We start from the raw sequence: 20,254 nt of genomic DNA on the forward strand, positions 1-20,254 counted from the left end.
AGTCCTCAACTGGCAGCTTCATTAAATAGTACCCACAAAACACCAGTCTCAATATCAACAGTGAAGAGGCGACTCCAGGATGCTGGCCTTCTAGGCAAAGTTGCAAAGAAAAAGCCATATCTCAGACTGGCCAATAAAAATAAAATATGATGGGCAAAAGAACAGACACGGGACAGAGGAACTGATGGTTGCTGATAATGGGCCTCTGTACACCTATGTAGATATTCCATTTTTTATTTAAATTATAAAGCCATTTCCAGCTTCAAAAGTTATTTACAACATTAATGTCTACACTATTTCTGATCAATTTGATGTTATTTTAATGGACAAATAATGTTTCTTAAAAAAAAAAAGTACCTTTCTAAGTGACCCCAAACTTTTGAATGGTAGTGTATGATACTATTGGACAATGTGCCTAAAAGTATCCAACCTGGCACTGCATTGGAAGGATCCCATGTGGTGCGAAGCCTTGCTGACGGTGGAGAAGTCTTGACGATATAACTGTCCGTGACAACAAAAAAAGGTTCAGCAGCACTCACCCTGTAGTCACAGCTACACCTAGTGGACATCGGCAGCAACTGCACAAAATGTCTGCTTGGCAATTCTCTCAACAAGCATTACTCACTCGCCCCATCGCGCAGTTTTGACTGAATGGGGTACAGCTTGTCAGACTTTTCGTAGCAGGTTATAATTTACCTTAGCAGGTTGGGATAATTAATGCAGCAGGTTAGGATAATTAGATTAAGAAAAGCGTTACATTTCAACTTTTGATGTTAATTTGACAAAAGCTGTATCCCTTCTAGCCATAACCCTGTAGCACTGACTGGCGCATAGCATAGCGCAGCAACAAAGGCTCTTCTCCATTGTGACCCTGCTGATGTTGCTGGAACTGTCTCGACTGTTCTCCACCACGTTGTCTTGAGCCTCCCCTCTTGTGCCCAATGGACAGCTTTTCTTGGAATAGAGTCTGTATTCTTTCAAAGAAACGTGTCCTATCCAGCTCCAGTGGAGTCTCACCATGTATAAAGCTATTCAAGTTATGAAACAAATGCACTGTCAAAGCCAGGCCCCAGTGATTTCAGCTCACCAAATATGACCCAGACATCCACCTATGACATGAGGAGTGAGTGAGGTCCATAGTGCTTTTGTTGAGTTTATTGTAGTTATTCATGTGACTAGGATAACAAATTAAAAAATAAAAACACTTCTGTTACCACTGATGCTGAGCAGACGGATACATACTGTATGTACAAAAACACACTGACAATGCTCTCCAATGATCAGAATCTCAATTGAGAGATTTACAGATAAAACATTAAAGGAGTAGATCTCATCTATACAGTTATAGGACCTCCAAAGAGATTTAGACTAAGTCCCAAATGGCACCCCATTCCCTAGTTCCCTACTTTGAACAGAGCCCTTGGGCCCTAAAAGTAGTGCACTTTATAGGAAATAGGGTGCCATCTGGGATACAACCATACAGTACTGCCAAAGCATGATACAAGCAAGCAAATAGTGGTGAACCAGCCCTGCTTGCCAGGAATGAGGATTATATCACGTCACATGATCAGACTAACTCCCAGACTTCCAAGCAGCTTCCTGTGTCCCACAGTCAGTTGAGTCACCCCTGGGGTGTGTTCATTAGGCCCCCAATGGAATGACTATCCGGAATTGCAAATGCTTATTTTCCTATTGCAAAACATTTTCTGCCCTAATGAACACAACCCAGTACACAGTGTGATGGCACAGACAAAGGTCCTTTTAACATGGAGACTAGGTGTTCATCCCAAATGTCACCCTATTCCCTATATGGTGCACTATTTTGACCATGGCCCATAGGGTAGTGCATTATATAGGAATAAGGTGCCATTTGGGACTTTAACATGCATTAAAAAAAATATTACAGGAAAGCATAACGTTACATCATTTGGTTCAGCTAATCAACAGATGGTCCATTGGATGAAAAAAAAAAAATGGCACTAAAATACAACATGAATGAGTAATTCTCTCCCTGAAGTCACAGGACAATGTCATGAGTGCAACAAGGGTTTTTGCCTTTTCTCTGCCATGATTGGTGCAGAGGGACCCCAAGCTAGCACTTCCTGCGGTCACTGGCGCTTGGCCTTGTAGGGTCGCGAGCGTTTCCTGCGATCTGGTTTCCTCTGTTTGTGTAAACGGCCGATGCTCACTCCCTGGCGACGACGCACAGAGATATTCTGCTCAACCAGACTGGCCAACATGCCTGCAGACAGAAAGCTGATCAGAGGAGAAATGACAATGACTGAACTCCATTGATTTTATTTAAAAGAGGTTCCTGTAAAATTGCCTGAGAGACATATAAAACATTTCCTGCATGAAAACCCTTGTCAGAGAAGAAAAAGCATAATTTATTAACTACTCTCAACCAGCATGGGTCTCTGGCAGTAGGGGTGAAATATAGCGATGTGACATTAGTTAATATGAGTGAAAGGAGAGAGGGAGGTAGAGGAAAAGACAGAATGTGCATGAAAATCCACCTAGGTTGCCATACCAAAGGAAAGAGGTGGCCTTACCTTCTTGTGCCAGCATGGATATGAAGGTGCAGATGAACTCGTCATAATTATGGGTCCTCCTCTGGTCATCAATCTGGTCAAAACATGGGTGAACATTGAGATTAGCACACCAACATACAAAACCCACACACAAAATACATAACAAACACGCCCACATAGATTTGGATGTCTGTGATTAAACGTTTTAATGGCTCTGCTTTAGAGCAACTACAATAACCTTGTATTTTTTCCTCTTCTCCACCTCCTCCTTTAGAAACACTTCATAGTTGGCGATGTCAGCCTCCACACACTTGAGCAGAGCAAGCAGCTCCTGCAGGAAACAAGTGAGAAACAAATTGTGACACACACTCGCTCTCAATTCAGTTAAATTCAAGGGCTTTATTGGCATGCCAATTATATGTTAACATTGTAGATAAAGTAGATAAAGTTCAATAAAACAATAAAAATTAACAGTAAACATTACACTCACAGAAGTTTCAAAAGAATAAAGACATTTCAAATGTCATATTATTAGCAAATAGTTCAAATACAAAAGGGAAAATAAATAAACATGGGTTGTATTTACAATGGTGTTTGTTCTTCACTCGTTGCCCTATTGTGGCAACAAGTCACACATCTTGTGGTATTTCACCCAGTAGATATGGGAGTTGATCAATATTGTGTTTGTTTTCGAATTCTTTGTGGGTTTGTGTAATCTGAGGGAAATATGTCTCTAATATGGTCATACATTGGGCAGGAGGTTAGGAAGTGCAGCTCAGTTTCCACCTTGTTTTGTGGGCAGTGTGCACATAGCCTTTCTTCTCTTGAAAGCCAGGTCTGCCTATTGCATCCTTTTTCAATAGCAAGGCTATGCTCACTGAGTCTGTACATAGTCAAAGCTTTCCTTAAGTTTGGGTCAGTCACAGTGGTCAGGTATTCTTCCACTGTACTCTCTGTTTAGGGCCAAATAGCATTGTAGTTTGCTCAGTCTTTTGTTAATTCTTTCCAATGTGTCAAGTAATTATCTTTTGGTTCTCTCATGATTTGGTTGGATCTAACTGTGTTGCTGTCTTGGGGCTCTGTGGGGTCTGTTTGTGAACAGAGCCCTAGGACCAGCTTGCTTAGGGGACTCTTCTCCAGGTTCATCTCTCTGTAGGTGATGGCTTTGTTATGGAAGGTTTGGGAATCGCTTCCTTTTAGGTGGTTGTAGAATTTAACGGCTCTTTTCTGGATTTTGATAATTAGCTGGTATCGGCCTAATTCTACTCTGCATGGATTATTTGGTGTTTTACATTGTACGATGAGGATATTTTTGCAGAATTCTTCATGGAGTCTCTCAATTTGGTTGGTCCCATTCTTGGTTGGTGAGCGGATCTATAACTGTATTTTTAGCCAGATCTTATTTGGTATGTCAAATTTTATGTTCCCTTTGATGGCATAGAAAGACGATATCACTGATATGCTTTCATCTAGACACCGTTGCCCTAGAGCACAAAAAACGATGCATACCTCGGCCTAAATATCAGTGTCACAGCGAGCTGTTGCCTTGTCGCTCAGCTCGTTCACAGCTTCGTGGAAGTTACCTGTGGCGCTGATGTTAAGGCCGAGGTATGTATAGTTTTTTTGTGCGTGCTAGGGCAATGGTGTCTAGATGGTATTTGTGGTCCTGGGAACTAGACCTTTTTTGGAACGCCAATATTTTTGTACTACTGAGATTTAGTCAGTCAGGGTCCAGGTCTGACAATCTGTGCAGAAGATCCAGGTGCTGCTTTAGGCTCTCTCCCTACTCATTCCAGGGGTTTCATTTATTTTAACGCTTTTCTAAAATTATAGAAGAACACTTTAGACATCAAAACTATGAAATAACATATGGAATCATGTAGTAACCAAAAAAAGTTATACATTTTATTTGAGATTGTTCAAAGTAGCCACCCTTGATGAAAGATTTCTACACTTTCGCATTCTCTCAACCAGCTTCACCTGGAATGCCTTTCCAACAGTCTTGAGTTCCCATATATGCTGAGCACTTGGCTGCTTTTGGTTCCCAAACCATCTCAATTGGGTTGAAGTGATTTAATGCATTTGAATGCATTCCAGGTGAAGCTGGTTGAGAGAATGTCAAGCGTGTGCAAAGCTGTCATCAAGGCAAAGGGTGGGTACTTTGAAGAATCTCAAATATTTTGATATGTTTAACACTTTTTTTGCTTATACATGATTCCATGTTTATTTCATAATTGTGATGTCTTCACTATTATTCTACAATGTAGAAAACAGTTAAATTATTTTTTTTAAAGTAGGTGTCTCAACTTGACTAGTACTAATTATATAAACTAAGTCCCTTTTTCAGGACCCTGTCTTTCAAAGATAATTTGTAAATATCCAAATAACTTCACAGATCTTCATTGTAAAGGGTTTAAACACTGTTTCCCATGCTTGTTCAATGAACCATAAACAATCAATGAACATGCATCTGTGGAATGGTCGTTAAGACACTAACAACTTACAGACGGTAGGCAATTAAGGTCACAGTTATGAAAACTTAGGACACTAAAGAGGCCTTTCTACTGACTCTGAAGAACACCAAAAGAAAGATGCCCAGGGTCCCTGCTCATCTGCGTGAACGTGCCTTAGGCATGCTGCAAGGAGGCATGAGGACTGCAGATGTGGCCAGGGCAATACATTGCACTGTCCGTACTGTGAGAGGCCCAATACAGCGCTACAGGGAGACAGGACGGACAACTGATCGTACTCGCAGTGGCAGACCACGTGTAACAACAACTGCACAGGATGGGTACATCTGAACATCACACCCGCGGGACAGGTACAGGATGGCAACAGCTGCCCGAGTTACACCAGGAACGCACAATCCCTCCATCAGTGCTCAGACTGTCCGCAATAGGCTGAGAGAGGCTGGACTGAGGGCTTGTAGGCCTGTTGTAAGGCAGGTCTTCACCAGACATCACCGGCAACAACGTCACCTATGGGCACAAACCCACCGTCGCTGGACCAGACAGGACTGGCAAAAAGTGCTCTTCACTGACGAGGGTTCGCGTTTATCGTCGAAGGAATGCGCGTTACACCAAGGCCTGTAATCTGGAGCAGGATCGATTTGGAGGTGGAGGGTCCGTCATGGTCTGGGGCGGTGTGTCACAGCGTCATCGGACTGAACTTGTTGTCATTGCAGGCAATCTCAATGTTGTGCGTTACAGGGAAGACACCCTCCTCCCTCATGTGGTACCCTTCCTGCAGGCTCATCCTGACATGACAATGCCACCAGCCATACTGCTCGTTCTGTGCGTGATTTCCTGCAAGACAGGAATGTCAGTCTTCTGCCATGGCCATTGAAGAGCCCGGATCTCAATCCCATTGAGCATGTCTGGGACCTGTTGGATCGGAGGGTGAGGGCTAGGGCCATTCCCCCCAGAAATGTCTGGGAACTTGCAGGTGCCTTGGTGGAAGAGTGGGGTAACATCTCACAGCAAGAACTGGCAAATCTGGTGCAGTCCATGAGGAGATGCACAGCAATACTTAATGCAGCTGGTGGCCACACCAGACAGTTACTTTTGATTTTGACCCTCCCTTTGTTCAGGGACACATTAACCGAAATGGAACAGTCACATGTCTGTGGAACTTGTTCAGTTTATGTCATGTCTCAGTTGTTGAATCTTGTTTTGTTCATACAAATATTTACACATGTTAAGTTTGCTGAAAATAAACACAGTTGACAGTGAGAGGACGTTTCTTTTTTTGCTGAGTTTATATCGCCAGATATGTTTCTAAGAAAAAGGGAAAGGACTTACTTTAGGAGAGTATTTTTCACCAGATGGCTTGTTGCTTCCAACGGTTTCCGTGGAGATGACCTTTTCCATGCTGGGTTTGACCTCTGTTGCATCTCTGATCTCTTCCTCTTTCACCTCCACCGATGGTCCCTCCTTCCCCTCCTCCTTCACTCCGTCCCCCTCTACTGCTGGATTGCTACCTTGCTCTTTTACCGGCTCTGGAGCGCCTGCCTTCTTCTCTTCAAGAGCTGTATCAGCTGTACAGGCAAGAAACATACCTATTTAGCAGCTATAAACCAGACCTGGATTCAAATACTCTTAAAATCTTTCAAATACTTTGAGTGTTTGCTTTAGCCTGCCTGGAATGCAATTAAGCACAGATGGTCTTAAAATATTTCAAATAGTGCTTGAACCCAGGTCTGGTTCCAACTCAGTGATATCGTCTTCCATATGCATCTCAAGAGCGGTGTGACTCTGGTATTAGATTAGTATAATCCAGGTATAAATAATGGATTATGTCATTAGGTCTGAAGGTAAACAGATGCTCTTTGAAATGTAATTTACGATGATCTTAATCGAGTGCCCATGTTCGCTTCCCCACAGGTCCAATACCTCAATTTCAATCGCTCTCACCCACCCACGCACACACCCGTCCTTCCTCACCGGATGGCGGTACAGTGTATATAACCCCGTCCTCCTGTAGGTGCAGCAGGGCGGTGCTGACGGAGGGCCCCAGCTCTCTGACAGCCCGGTTCTGTCTGGCATCCAGCCTCAGCAGACCCTCATCCTCCCCAAACAACACCCGGGACAGGTGAGATGCCACAGGGCTGGAGGGCCGCGTGGCCGCCTGGGAGCGGGCCGGGGAGCGCAGTGGTGAGTTGAAGGCGCTGCCGATCTCCGAGGCGGTGTCGGTGCTCTCGTTGCTGGGTGTGGGCGAGGGCTGGGAGGCAGCCGTGATCACGATGCCCCCAGTGCGGCCCTCGGTACGGACGGAGAGGGGCGTGGCCAGAGAGTCTTTCCTCTGGACTTCCTTCTTGAGTTTCTCGGCCAGGACGCCGAGTGCCAGCTTGGTCTCTACGCCGCTGCCTCCCCCGACACGGCCTGTACGGGAACGCAGCACCCCTTTACGCCTGAACCTACGCACACAAATACACGGACAAATGCACAAACATAACCAATACATTTCAAGCACTCCAATTGCTTGGAAGATAACATTTTGATCCTAGATCAGCACTCCTACGCTGAGATGCTTTGTGAATACGGGCCCATGTGATGTGAAGGTGCTGACCTGGTTGGTGTGCCAATCTCTTCCTCCTCTTCATCCTCATAGTCATCGTCATCAGAGTAGGGGGGCTGGGGCGCACCGGGCACCCGGGGATGACCCACTCCTGTCGCAAGGTCCTCAACCTCCTGTCAGAGAACAACCAATCAGCGACCTTGCCAAGGCAAACATACAGTATTGGCTTCGAGTCGAATCCTAACTTGAGATAGGAGTATGTAAGTCAAGACTGTTGAAAAAATCATCATGCATTAATGTCAATGAGAGATTTGTGTGGAAATGTTGAGTTGTGTCACATCATAACCCGTCCCCCCGACCTGCATGGGGGACTTGGCGTAGTTGTGGTTGTCCAAGAAGGCTGGTAGGCGAGGGACGATGGGGCTGGTGACAGGCTGGGAGGTCCCCGCTCCCCCCAATGGGGCAGCTGGTTTCCCCATGGCTTTCCCCTTGCCTGAGGGGCTCGGGACCAATTGGGACTGGGCTGCTGTGTCTGCACAACAGTGGAACACATGGTCAGAGTCCATGAATGTCAATGTACCAGTTGAAGCACATCATACCCTGCAACAGGTTGCATCCCAAATGACACCCTATTCCATATATAGTGCAGTACTTTTGACAGGGCCCTGGGCAAAGGTAGTGCACAGTAAAGGCAATAGGGTGACTCATAAGACTCACATTCTCGTATCTATAAAGAGAATCAACATTGGGGAGGTTCAGAGCTGAATTTAATACCTGTGGGAGGAGTCTGCTCAGCCCCCTGTGATGTAACAGGTTGAGGGTCTGCCTCTTCTTTTTTGATAGTAGGGGGTGTGTCGTCTGAGGGGGAGGAGTCTGGCTGCTTCCTGTCCTGTACAAGCTCTGGCTGGGTGACCCGGATCAGCTGGGGAACATGTCACACTCATATCAAGTCAATCAGACAGACATTGTGCATGTCTGTATGCGTCTATTGGTGCATTCGTTTTAGCTAACCAAGGGCACCAGGTAAGCTAAATGTACCCAGACACATATAAACAGATATACAGACACGCACATTCTCACTGGGCGGTATCAGTGGGCTCCGTTGTCTGTGTCCAGACCTACTGTAGCCACTCCAGAACCGTTTGATAGTTATGATTTTATACACACTAATCATTTTACAGGCACTCTTATCTAGAGTAAATAAGGTTAAGTGCCTTACTCAAGGGCACATTAGGTAAAACAAATCTGTCAGTCGGCTCAGGCATATAAACCAGCAACCTTTCGGTTACTGGACCAACACTCTTAACCACTAGGCTCCCTGCCACCGTGCGCTCACACACACGCACACACCCCTGTGTCTCCTGACCTGCTGTAGCCCCTCCAGTACCATCTGCCTGTTCCTCTTCAGGATCTCCAGTTTTGACTCATACTTCACCCTGCGGTCCGGAACCACTGCCATCAGGTTGAAGCGGATATCATGGTAGGGCTCTCTGGGAGGGACGAAAAGTGTGTGTGAGAGAGAGCTAGAGTCTGAACATCTCATTCAGTGTTACTGAGGCAGGAGATTGGCCCCTGGCTCACCCAGCCGTGGCCAAGCCAATCCTCTCCATAATGACCCGCCGTGCCTTATCCGTCCACTCCTCCTCCTCTCCCCATGGCCCTGAGAGAGAAAGCGAGAGAAAATTAAAGTGTTTACAATTGACCCCCCTAAAAGCTGCTTTCATATAGAGCCCATGAGGTCACTGGAGCGTACACCTAGTGTCCCCCCAATTGGCACCCTATTCCCTATATAGTGCACAAATTTAGACCCTAGCAGAACAGGCCAAGAGTAGTGCACTATACCTGGAATAGGGTAGCATTTGGGATACAGCCATTGTAGTCAAACAGTAGTTATATTATAAAGCCACGCAGTAGATTAGAGAAGTCGTAGCAAGGTGCTTTGAAGGCACCAGGCTGTCTCAACGTGAGTTAGTGGTACAATGCTGCTTCTCTAAGTCTATCACAGTTTGCAGTTCTTACCGTGGTCAATGGGGTACGCCTTGAGGCCGTCTAGCTCAAACAAGCGGTCTTTGATGGGCACGTAGCTGACAAAGTGGAATGCTTCCATGGTCCGCACGGCGCTAATCCCGTTCTGCTTCTCCGGCAGGTGCCTGGGCTCCGGTCTCCATGGAAAGAGAAGGAAGAGGTGTGAGAATTGGACAGAGCTGAACATCACTGGTAGCCCTTTCCATTCACTGCCCGTAACCTTGTTCTGTACACCTCCAAAACAAAGGTCATGTGGTTTGGTAAGAAGACTGCTCCTTGCCCACAGGTGTGATTACTACCTTTGAGGGTTTAGAGCTTGAGGTAGTCACCTCATACAAGTACTTGGGAGTATGGCTAGACGGTGCACTGTCCTTCTCTCAACACATATCAAAGCTGCAGGGTAAAGTTAAATCTAGACTTGGGTCCCTCTATCGTAATCACTCCTCTTTCACCCCAGCTGCCAAACTAACCCTGATTCAGATGACCATCCTATCCATGCTAGATTACAGAGAGAATTTATAGATCAGTAGGTAAGGGTGCTCTCGAGCAGCTAGATGTTCTTTACCATTCGGCCATCAGATTTGCCACCAATGCTCCTTATAGGACACATCACTGCACTCTATACTCTTCTGTAAACTGGTCATCTCTGTATACCCGTCACAAGACCGAGCAGTTGATGCTTATTTATAAAACCCTCTTAGGCCTCACTCCCCCCTATCTGAGACACCTACTGCAGCCCTCATCCTCCACATACAACACCCGTTCTGCCAGTCACATTCTGTTCAAGGTCCCCAAAGCACACACATCCCTGGGTCGCTCATCTTTTCAGTTCGCTGCAGCTAGCGACTGGAACGAGCTGCAACAAACACTCAAACTGGACAGTTTTATCGCTATCTCTTCATTCAGACTCAATCATGGACACTCTTACTGACAGTTGTGGCTGCTTTGCGTGATGTATTGTTGTCTCTACCTTCTTGCCCTTTATGCTGTTGTCTGTGCCCAATAATGTTTGTACCTTGTGCTGCTGCCATGTTGTGTTACTAACATGTTGTCATGTGTTGCTGTCATGCTATGTTGTTGTCTTAGGTCTCTCTTTATGTAGTGATGTGTGTTTTGTCCTAGATTTTTTATTATTATTTTTTTTAATCCCAGCCCTTTTCTTTTGGTAGGCCGTCATTGTAAATAAGAATTTGTTCTTAACTGACTTGCCTAGTTAAGTAAAAAAAAAAATGCAATACCAGTCAATCATGGGTGGCAGTGCCACATTTGTATACATCAGGGTTGTATTCATTAGTGCACATCATAGCAAAACATTTTGCAACAAAAAATGAACACAATCTTTTCTTATTGGACAAGTTCAGGTAGGTAATTTCCTGTTTCAGTCTTTTCTTACGTGCCTAGTGAATAAAACCTAGTGGTAGACCCAGAATGAAGGGGCATACACAATAAGGAGGGACAGATGCAACAGTGCCTCCTACCTGGCATGGCTGTTGTGTGCTTTAGCCAACTCTGGGGCATTTCCAATGGCGTAGCCTTTACTCTGAAAGAACATAAAATACCATCATGTAAAATTTGATTAATCATGACACCACAGTAAAAATTGGAGAGAGGTGTGTGGTGTGTACACCTCACCTCTGGGCCGAAGCCTTTAGTGAAGGTCTTCATGCGACTGAGGGTAGTGCCCAACTCAACTCCACTACAGTTCAGGAGCACGCTCAGAAGTGCATGGGTGGCGCAGGAGTTTGGGATCAGCTGGACACAAAAATAATAACAGAAAGGAACTCAATGGCATAAAGAAAAGAAAAACAATGCCTTCCTATGACACCGTCGGCACAGTAGGAAATGACGGAATGCACCACATTCTGACAACAATATACAGTGTCTTCGGAAAGTATTCATACCCCTTGACAATTCCACATTTTGTTACAGCCTTATTCTAAAATGGTTTTGTTTTTTTAAATTATCCTCCTCAGCAATCTACACACAATACCCCATGAAGCCAAAGCGAAAACATTTTTGCTAATTTATACCAACAAAAAAAAACATTCAGACCCTTTGCTATGAGACTCAAAATTGAGCTCAGGTACATATTGTTTCCACTGATCATCCTTTAGATATACAACTTGATTGGAGTCCACCTGTGGTAAATTCAATTGATGGACATGATTTGGAAAGGAACACCAGTCTATATAAAACGTCCTACAGATCACAGTGAATATCAAAGGAAAAACCAAGCCATGGAGGTCAAAAGAATTGTCCATAAAGCGCAGAGACAGAACTGTGTCAAGGCACAGATCTGGGGAAGGGTACCAAAACATTTCTGCAGCCCTGAAGGTCCCCAAGAACACAGTGTCCTCCATTATTCTTCCTAGAGCTGGCCGTCTGGCCAAACTGAGCAATTTGGGGAGAAGGGCCTTAGTCAGGGAGGTGACCAAGAATGCGTTGGTCACTGAAAGAGCTCCAGAGTTCCTCTGTGGAGACGGGAGAACCTTCCAGAAGGACAACCATCTATGCAGAACTCCACCAATCAGGCCTTTATGGTAGAGTGGCCAGATGGAAGCCATGCGTCAGTAAAAGGCACCTAACTCGCTTGGAGTTTGCCAACAGGCACCTAAAGACTCTCAGACCATGAGAAACAAAATTCTCTGGTCTGATGAAACCAAGATTGAACGTCACTTCTGGAGGAAACCTGGCACCATCACTACGGTGAAGTATGGTGGTGGCAGCATCATGCTGTGGGGATGTTTTTCAGCAGCAGGGACTGGGAGACTAGTCAGGATTGAAGCAAAGATGAACGGAGAAAAGTACAGAGAGATCCTTGAAGAAAACCTGGCTTTGGGACAAGTCTTTGAATGTCCTTGAGTGGCCCAGCCAGAGCCCGGACTTGAACCCGATCGGACATCAAGGACATCTCTGGAGAGACCTGAAAATAGCTGTGTAGCAACACTCCCCATCCAACCTGACAGAGCTTGAGAGGATCTGCAGAGTAGAATGGGAGAAACTCCCCAAATACAGGTGCGCCAAGCTTGTAGCGTCATACCCAAGAAGACTGGAGGCTGTAATCGCTGCCAAAGGTGCTTCAACAAAGTACTGAGTAAAGGGTCTGAATACTTATGTAAATGTATTTTTTAATATTAATTAGCAAAAATTTCTAAAATCCTGTTTTTGCTTTGTCATTATGGGGTATTGTGTGTAGATTGATGAGGAAAACATTTTGTTTTATACATTTTAGAATCAAGCTGTAACCTACCAAAATGTGGAAAAAGTCAGGGGGTCTGGACTTTCCAAAGGCACTGTAGCCTCCATGCATACAAATCTGTATTAAGGCAAACTGACTGCCCTGAACCCTACAGTGTAGTCAAGGATTAAAACAGACTCACCTGGTGGGCAAAGAACATGTCATTAACAATGTCATCATCAATGACAGAGGTCTCATCCACCAAGGTGGAGACTTTCCTCCTAGACCTTCGCTCCTCGATCCACTTGAACAGGAAGATGAAGCCATACACAGGGCTGGGGGGAGGGGGGTGATAGGAGTTAGTCAACAGACAGCAGTCCACAGATTTGGTTCTTTCATACACATTGGGGTTCATTTACATTAGTAAGGCTTTCAAAGAGGTTGTCACAGTGTGAAATAGGGCTCTGGTCAAAAGTTGTGCACTATGTAGGGAATAGGTAGCCCTTGATCATGACTCTCAGTTCCATTACACATACCAATAATGCTGCATTTACATGGTACAAGGTAGACCGCAAACCAGATGTCTTTGTTTTCAATGACAGCATGATGGTAAATGCTGTTGAGGCTGGCGGTGAATGCTGGAGTTCAAATATCTGCCATAGCCTTGTTTTCTACCGGATGTTTGTTTACTGAAATCACCATAGCAACATATACTGATTTTTATAACTAAACCAAGATAGACCACAGCCCATTGTTTCAAATGGGAAGAAATTAGCCATAGTAGGCAGAAAAAGCAAGGAGCTGGTCAGAACCAAGTACAAGCTGGCGTTAGGGAACGCCTACTTTGAAGTGTGTGTGCAATAACGCAATTCACCTTTGCACTCCTAAACAATAATAAAAAATAATAATAGGGCACTTTAGCAAAGGGTGAAGTCTACAAAATTTTGTTCACTCTGATCATAACAGATTCTAGTTTTGGGAAGAAAAAAACTGTATGGAGAGCAAATGTTCCATTGATGAGAATTTGCAGGATGTCGGCCAAAATCCATCTCGTTCCAGCTTCTCCCACTGCCGGACACTTCGCTTCCTCTCACTACCATATTTGGTAGTGAGTGGAAACGCCAAGAGGATGCTTCACATTTATACATCTGGTGAAATATCTCTGTGCCGGCTTGCTTTTGCAGTCACCGTCTTTCTTGCCCTGCTATGCCGACTTGTGGGACGCAAAAACCGTCATACATCTAAACACAGCATAAGAGTCATTGTACAAACGCATCTTCTGTACAAGTGAGTTTAGTTAAGATGCCCGATGCACAGTCTGAACAATTCATCCCAAAGGTGTTCGATGGGGTTGAGGTCAGGGCACTGTGCAGGCCAATCAAGTTCTTCCACACCGATCTCGACAGACCATTTCTGTATGGACCACGCTTTATGTAGGGGGGCATTGTCATTCTGAAAAAAGAAAGGGCCTTCCCCAAACTGTTGCCACAAAGTTGGAAGCACAGAATCATCTAGATTGTCATTGCATGCTGTAGCATTAAGGTTTCCCTTCACTGGAACTAAGGGGCCCGAACCATGAAAAACAGCCCCAGACCATTACTCCTCCTCCACCAGATTTTACAGCTGGCACTATGCAATGGGGCAGGTAGCGTTTTCCTGGCATCCGCCAAAACCAGATTTGTTCGATGGAGTGCCAGATGGTGAGGCATGATCCATCACTCCAGAGAACACGTTTCCACTGCTCCAGAGTCCAATGGTGGCGAGCTTAAAACCACTCCAGCCCCATTGCATAGATTTTAAACACCTGAAATAACCGAATCCACTCATTTGCAGGGGTGTCCAAATATATTTTAGTATATACAGTTGAAACTCAGTTTCACAATTCCTAACATTTAATCCTAGTAAAAATGCCCCGTATTTGGATCACCACTTTATTGTAAGAATGTGAAATGTCAGAAAAATAGTAGAGAGAATTATTTATTTCAGCTTTTATTTATTTCATCACATTCCCAGTGAGTCAGAAGTTCACATACACTCAATTAGTATTTGGTAGCATTGCCTTTAAATTGTTTAACTTGGGTCAAACGTTTCAGGTAGCCTTCCACAAGCTTCCCACAATAAGTTGGGTGAATTTTGGCCCATTCCTCCTGACAGAGCTGGTGTAACTGAGTCAGGTTTGTAGGCCTCCTTGCTCACACACACTTTTTCAGTTCTGCCCACAAATTGTCTATAGGATTGAGGTCAAGGCTTTGTGATGGCCACTCAAATACCTTGACTTTATTGTCCTTAGGCCACTTTGCCACAACTTTGGAAGTATTATTGGGGTCATTGTCCATTTGGAAGACCCATTTGCGACCAAGCTTTAACTTCCTGAATGATGTCTTGAGATGTTGCTTCAATATATCCACATCATTTTCCATCCTCATGATGCCATCTATTTTGTGAAGTTTACCAGTCCCTCCTGCAGCAAAGTACCCCCACAACATGATGCTGTCATCTCCGTGCTTCACAGTTGGGATGGTGTTCTTTGGCTTGCAAGCCTCCCCCTTTTTCCTCCAAACATAACGATGGTCATTATGGCCAAACAATTCTATTTTTGTTTAATCAGACCAGAGGACCTTTCTCCAAAAAGTACAATCTTTGTCCCCATGTGCAGTTGCAAACCGTAGTCTGGATTTTTTCTAGCGGTTTTGGAGCAGTGGCTTCTTCCTTGCTGAGCGGCCTTTAAGGTTGTCGATATAGGACTCATTTTTCTGTGGATATAGATACTTTGTACCTGTTTCCTCCAGCATCTTCACAAGGTCCTTTGCTGTTGTTCTGGGATTGATTTGCACTTTTCGCACCAAAGTACGTTCATCTCTAGGAGACAGAACGCGTCTCCTTCCTGAGTGGTATGACGGCTGCGTGGTCCCATGGTGTTTATACTTGCGTACTATTGTTCGTACAGATGAACGTGGTACCTTCAGGCGTTTGGAAATTGCTCCCAAGGATGAACCAGACTTGTGAAGGTCTACAATATTTTTTAGGAGGTCTTGGCTGATTTCTTTTGATTTTCCCATGATGTCAAGCAAAGAGGCACTGAGTTTGAAGGTAGGCCTTGAAATACATCCACAGGTACACCTCCAATTGACTCAAATGATGTCAATAAGCCTATCAGAAGCATCTAAAGCCATGACATCCTTTTCTGGAATTTTCCAAGCTGTTTAAAGTAGAGGTCGACCGATCATGATTTTTCAACGCCGATACCGATTATTGAAGGACCATAAAAGGCCGATACCGATTATTCGGCTGATTTTTTTTACATATATTTGTAATAATGACAATTACAACAATACTGAATAAACACTTATTTTAATATAATACATCAATAAAATAAATTTTGTCTCAAATAAATAATGAAACTTGGTTTAAATAATGCAAAAACAAAGTGTTGGAGAAGAAAGTAAGTGCAATATGTGCCATGTAAAAAAGCTAACGTTTAAGCTCCTTGCTCAGAACATATGAAAGCTGGTGGTTCCTTTTAACATGAGTCTTCAATATTCCCAGGTAAGAAGTTTTAGGTTGTAGTTATTATAGGACTATTTCTCTCTATACCATTTGTATTTCATATACCTTTGACTATTGGATGTTCTAATAGGTACTTTTGTATTGCCAGCCTAATCTCGGGAGTTGATAGGCTTGAAGTCATAAACAGCGCAATGCTGGAAGCAGAGCGAAGAGCTGCTGGCAAATGCAGGAAAGTGCTGTTTGAATGAATGCTTACGAGCCTGCTGCTGCCTACCACTGCTCAGTCAGACTGCTCTTTCAAATCAGACTTAATCATAATAACACAGAAATACGAGCCTTAGGTCATTAATATGGTCAAATCTGGAAACTATCATTTCGAAAACAAAACGTTTATTTTTTTCTGTGAAATACGGAACCGTTCCGTATTTTATCTAACGGATGGCATCCCTAAGTCTAAATATTGCTGTTACATTGCACAACCTTCAATGTTATGTCATAATTATGTAGAATTCTGGCAAATTAATTACGGTTTTGTTAGGAAGAAATGGTCTTCACACAGTTCACAACGAGCCAGGTGGCCCAAACTGCTGCATATACCCTGACTCTGCTTGCACAGAACGCAAGAGAAGTGACACAATTTCCCTAGTTAAAAGAAATTCATGTTAGCAGGCAATATTAACTAAATATGCCGGTTTAAAAATATATACTTGTGTATTGATTTTAAGAAAGGCATTGGTGTTTATGGTTAGGTACACATTGCTGCAATGACAGTGCTTTTTTTCGCAAATGCGCTTGTTAAATCACCCATTTGGCGAAGTAGGCTGTGATTCAATGATGAATTAACAGGCACGGCATTGATTATATGCAACGCAGGACAAGCTAGATAAACTAGTAATATCATCAACCATGTGTAGTTAACTAGTAATTATGTTAAGTTTGATTGTTTTTTATAAGATAAGTTTAATGCTAGCTAGCACCTTACCGTGGCTCCTTGCTGCACTCGCATAGCAGGTAGTCAGCCTGCCACGCAGTCTCCTCGTGGAGTGCAATGTAATCAGTCATAATCGGTGTCCAAAAATGCTGATTACCGATTGTTATGAAAACTTGAAATCGGCCCTAATTAAAATCGGCTATTCTGTTTAATCGGTCGACCTCTAGTTTAAAGGCACAGTCAACTTAGTGTATGTAAACTTCTGACCCACTGGAATTGTGATACAGTGAATTATAAGTGAAATAATCTGTCTGTAAACAAATGTTGGAAAAATGACTCATGTCATGCAAAAAACAAGTTTGTTAACAAGAATACTAAGTGTGTATTTTGCATTTGTGAAATTAAAGTAGAGGGCTTTATGTTCCTATAACCATACCACAACTGTGTATCAATTCACGTTTAGATGGAGTATTTGGCTGTTTTGGCTGACAGAGCCAGCCTACCTCTGAAAATAACATAAGGGTATAATGTTAGGCTCCTTAAGAATACATCTTTGGCTAGAGAATAGGGTGCCATTTCAGATACTGACAGTAGCCTGAATAGCATGACTCCATACCTTGGACACTTGCTTTGTAGGTCGTATATCTCCTCTACCTGGACCCCCTTCACACCTACATTATAAACACACATGCAAAACACACAAAGGGATGCTCAAAGTATGTGCTGTTCAAACTTATCTAGTACATGTTACTTTAACAACCAGCCTGTCAAATCAACTCACCAAAATCCTCCACCAAGAGCGTGAACAGCCCTGCAAACACCATAGAAAACCCACACGTTAATGGACCGTTTAACACTATGGCATCGACCATACAAACAGAGTTTATTATTCCTCCTTGTGCAACTGGCTAAGGAACAATCAATATAGCTATTAACGTTAGATGTGGCAATGACATATGACTATAACGTGAATTGCTATTATTAAACGTGATGTGTTTAGTGACAGTAAAACATAGATTATCAAACATTTCGATTACAGATTAGATTTGACAACGAATTGGTTAATGTTAGCTAGCGTTAGCTTCTTACCAGGGTCACTCTCGAGCTCCAGCCACCCTTTGTTCATTTTTGCATGTACACACAGTCAATCGATATTAAAGCTAGTCCGCCAGTCCATATTTATAGAATCACTACATACAGTTTATCCAATTAGCTAACAGAACGAAGAAAAATACATTTCTAAAACGTCGTAGCTAGTTGATAGATAAACACAAAAGAATGACAGCTCGGACGCCTTAAATGTACGTAATTTAGATGCGACTTCGATAGAGTCGCGTTCAAGAGGGTTTCCACTAGATAGCAGACCTAAAATTGTCTCTATTGTAAAAATTCATGAAAACAAAATGTGCTTTTTGGTCTTAATATAAGGTTAGGGTCAGGTATATGGTTAGCGGTGTGGTTAGGTTTAAAATCAGATACATTTTAGAAATAGACGGGGTTTAGACAAAAACAGTACAGTGGGAAACTAGTTTAGCCATAATTATGACTTTGTGGCTGTGGTAACTAGTGACGACCGTGATTCAATCCATTTATCCAGCAGATGACGCCATAATATACTTTCTCGTGGTGTGCATTTATAGACAAATTACATAAATGCTCTAATTACTATGGTATTATCATTGAGTCAATTATTTCGTGTTGCTGAGTACAGCACAAACTAAAATAAAACAGGAATTTTGGGCCCTGCCTGAAAACAGTTTTGGGGAATTCGAGTGTGCCTCCGGAACTATGTTCTGGCGTGTTGTTTTTCCATGCGTGCAGGGAACATTGTTACTGTTACCCTTGAAGAAACTGTGAGGGGGGAATAAAAAAATAGCTAGCTACACTGTTTATAAAAAATATATATTAATCATTAACATATCGTCACTATTTCCTAAGGGAATGCAAAATGTAAGTACATAGTTTGGCACCTTTTTGGTTCGAATTTAACTTGTTTTTCAGTGACATAAGGGGCTTTCTAGATTAGCCATCCCCTGGACAATAGACGTTGGCTGAAAACAGCGATTTGTATGCTAACATGATGCTAGCTCGCTAACAACAAGCTAGCTGCTCAATCACGCACGAACTAGCTGCTAGCTGGCTGTATTTAGTAAGACTTGTTTGTTCATAGTCATAGAAATCGTTCAAATTTAGCTAGCTAACTAATTGTGGCAAAACAAAAGATAGTAGGTAATATGGTTATAGCTATCGCGGTAGCTAGTTTACCCAGCCTTAGAATAATACTGTCTTTTGAATGGGCTCGGTAGCTAGTGCTAACGTTAGCTAACTAGCTATTTCTTAGCAATGTTCCAACCCAGATTAGCGTTCAAAAACCCAGTATCTGGTTTGCTTGCTAATATTAGTCGATTCTACATTTTGTATAATGTTTATGTTCGCTAACTAAAAACATATTAAACGTTAGGAGGGTGGGATCAGAAAACAAGTAAGCCAGGTATCGGCTACCTATTTATGGTTGTTCGTCATAGCTACTTACAGAAGCTAGAGTTGGATATAATATTTTGTATTTATTTAGCATGTTTATGTAACACACTGCACTATGGCTCAATAGTAGTGTGTGGGAGATGAAGTTATGTTTTCTTAAATCTAAATTCAAATAACACACAATTATTGCCTTGGGATCATAGTTTGATATGCAGGAGGAGAGGTATTATTCACATGCTGCTCATGGCGATACAGTTCATATTTTGTAAGCAGCTGTGCAGGAATGTATAAATATTTTATGTTGGACATGCATGTATTATTGAAAACCTTTCAATGTATCGGCTGACTCTATCTGGGTTCACCATGGATACCGATCACAAAGTAACTGAATGTTGAGATTCATAGGGTTTGAGAGGCAGGCGACGATCTGTGATTCTGACTGTGTTCAATGCTGCAGCTTCCTTCCTCTGTCAGATTTGACACTATATTTTGTTTTTTACACAAGGTTTTCACCTCTAGTATTCTCTCAATCAGCTCTGGGCCCCTATCCACAAAGCTGGTCTATGATCAGTTTAGCCTTTTATA

General features: G+C 43.2%; 2 protein-coding genes across 2 annotated transcripts in view; one reads left to right on the forward strand and one right to left on the reverse strand.

Annotated features, from left to right (window-relative positions):
- Positions 1–1,128: 1,128 nt before the first annotated feature.
- LOC120065369 (ubiquitin carboxyl-terminal hydrolase BAP1-like) lies at positions 1,129–18,479 on the reverse strand. Its single transcript, XM_039016311.1, has 17 exons — positions 18,278–18,479; positions 17,970–17,999; positions 17,805–17,859; positions 12,953–13,085; positions 11,205–11,324; positions 11,051–11,112; positions 9,567–9,709; positions 9,129–9,207; positions 8,914–9,037; positions 8,322–8,469; positions 7,907–8,079; positions 7,599–7,720; positions 6,974–7,446; positions 6,332–6,567; positions 2,770–2,862; positions 2,553–2,625; positions 1,129–2,242 (listed from the first exon to the last, which is right to left on the reverse strand). Exons 1-17 carry the CDS (start codon positions 18,312–18,314, stop codon positions 2,109–2,111), a joined length of 2,235 nt encoding a protein of 744 aa, XP_038872239.1. The 5' UTR covers positions 18,315–18,479; the 3' UTR covers positions 1,129–2,108.
- Positions 18,480–19,029: 550 nt separating this feature from the next.
- The window catches only part of LOC120065370 (helicase ARIP4-like), a 28,188-nt gene continuing 26,963 nt past the window's right edge, over positions 19,030–20,254 (forward strand). Inside the window, exon 1 of the mRNA XM_039016312.1 lies at positions 19,030–19,138. The gene's annotated coding sequence lies outside the window, so the exon portion shown is untranslated. The remainder of the gene's footprint in view (positions 19,139–20,254) is intronic.

The sequence above is a fragment of the Salvelinus namaycush genome, chromosome 20, assembly GCF_016432855.1.
Source record: "Salvelinus namaycush isolate Seneca chromosome 20, SaNama_1.0, whole genome shotgun sequence".
NCBI lineage: Eukaryota > Metazoa > Chordata > Actinopteri > Salmoniformes > Salmonidae > Salvelinus > Salvelinus namaycush.

What these genes read in the sequence shown, in the direction of transcription:
- LOC120065369 (XM_039016311.1), bottom strand. Translation starts at nt 18,314, where the DNA reads ATGAACAAAGGGTGGCTGGAGCTCGAGAGTGACCCTG. An exon ending in ACATGTTCTTTGCCCACCAG is followed by an intron (nt 11,325 to 12,952) that starts GTGAGTCTGTTT and finishes TTTTGTGTCCAG; the next exon opens with CTGATCCCAAACTCCTGCGC. An exon ending in CTAAAGGCTTCGGCCCAGAG is followed by an intron (nt 11,113 to 11,204) that starts GTGAGGTGTACA and finishes ATGTTCTTTCAG; the next exon opens with AGTAAAGGCTACGCCATTGG.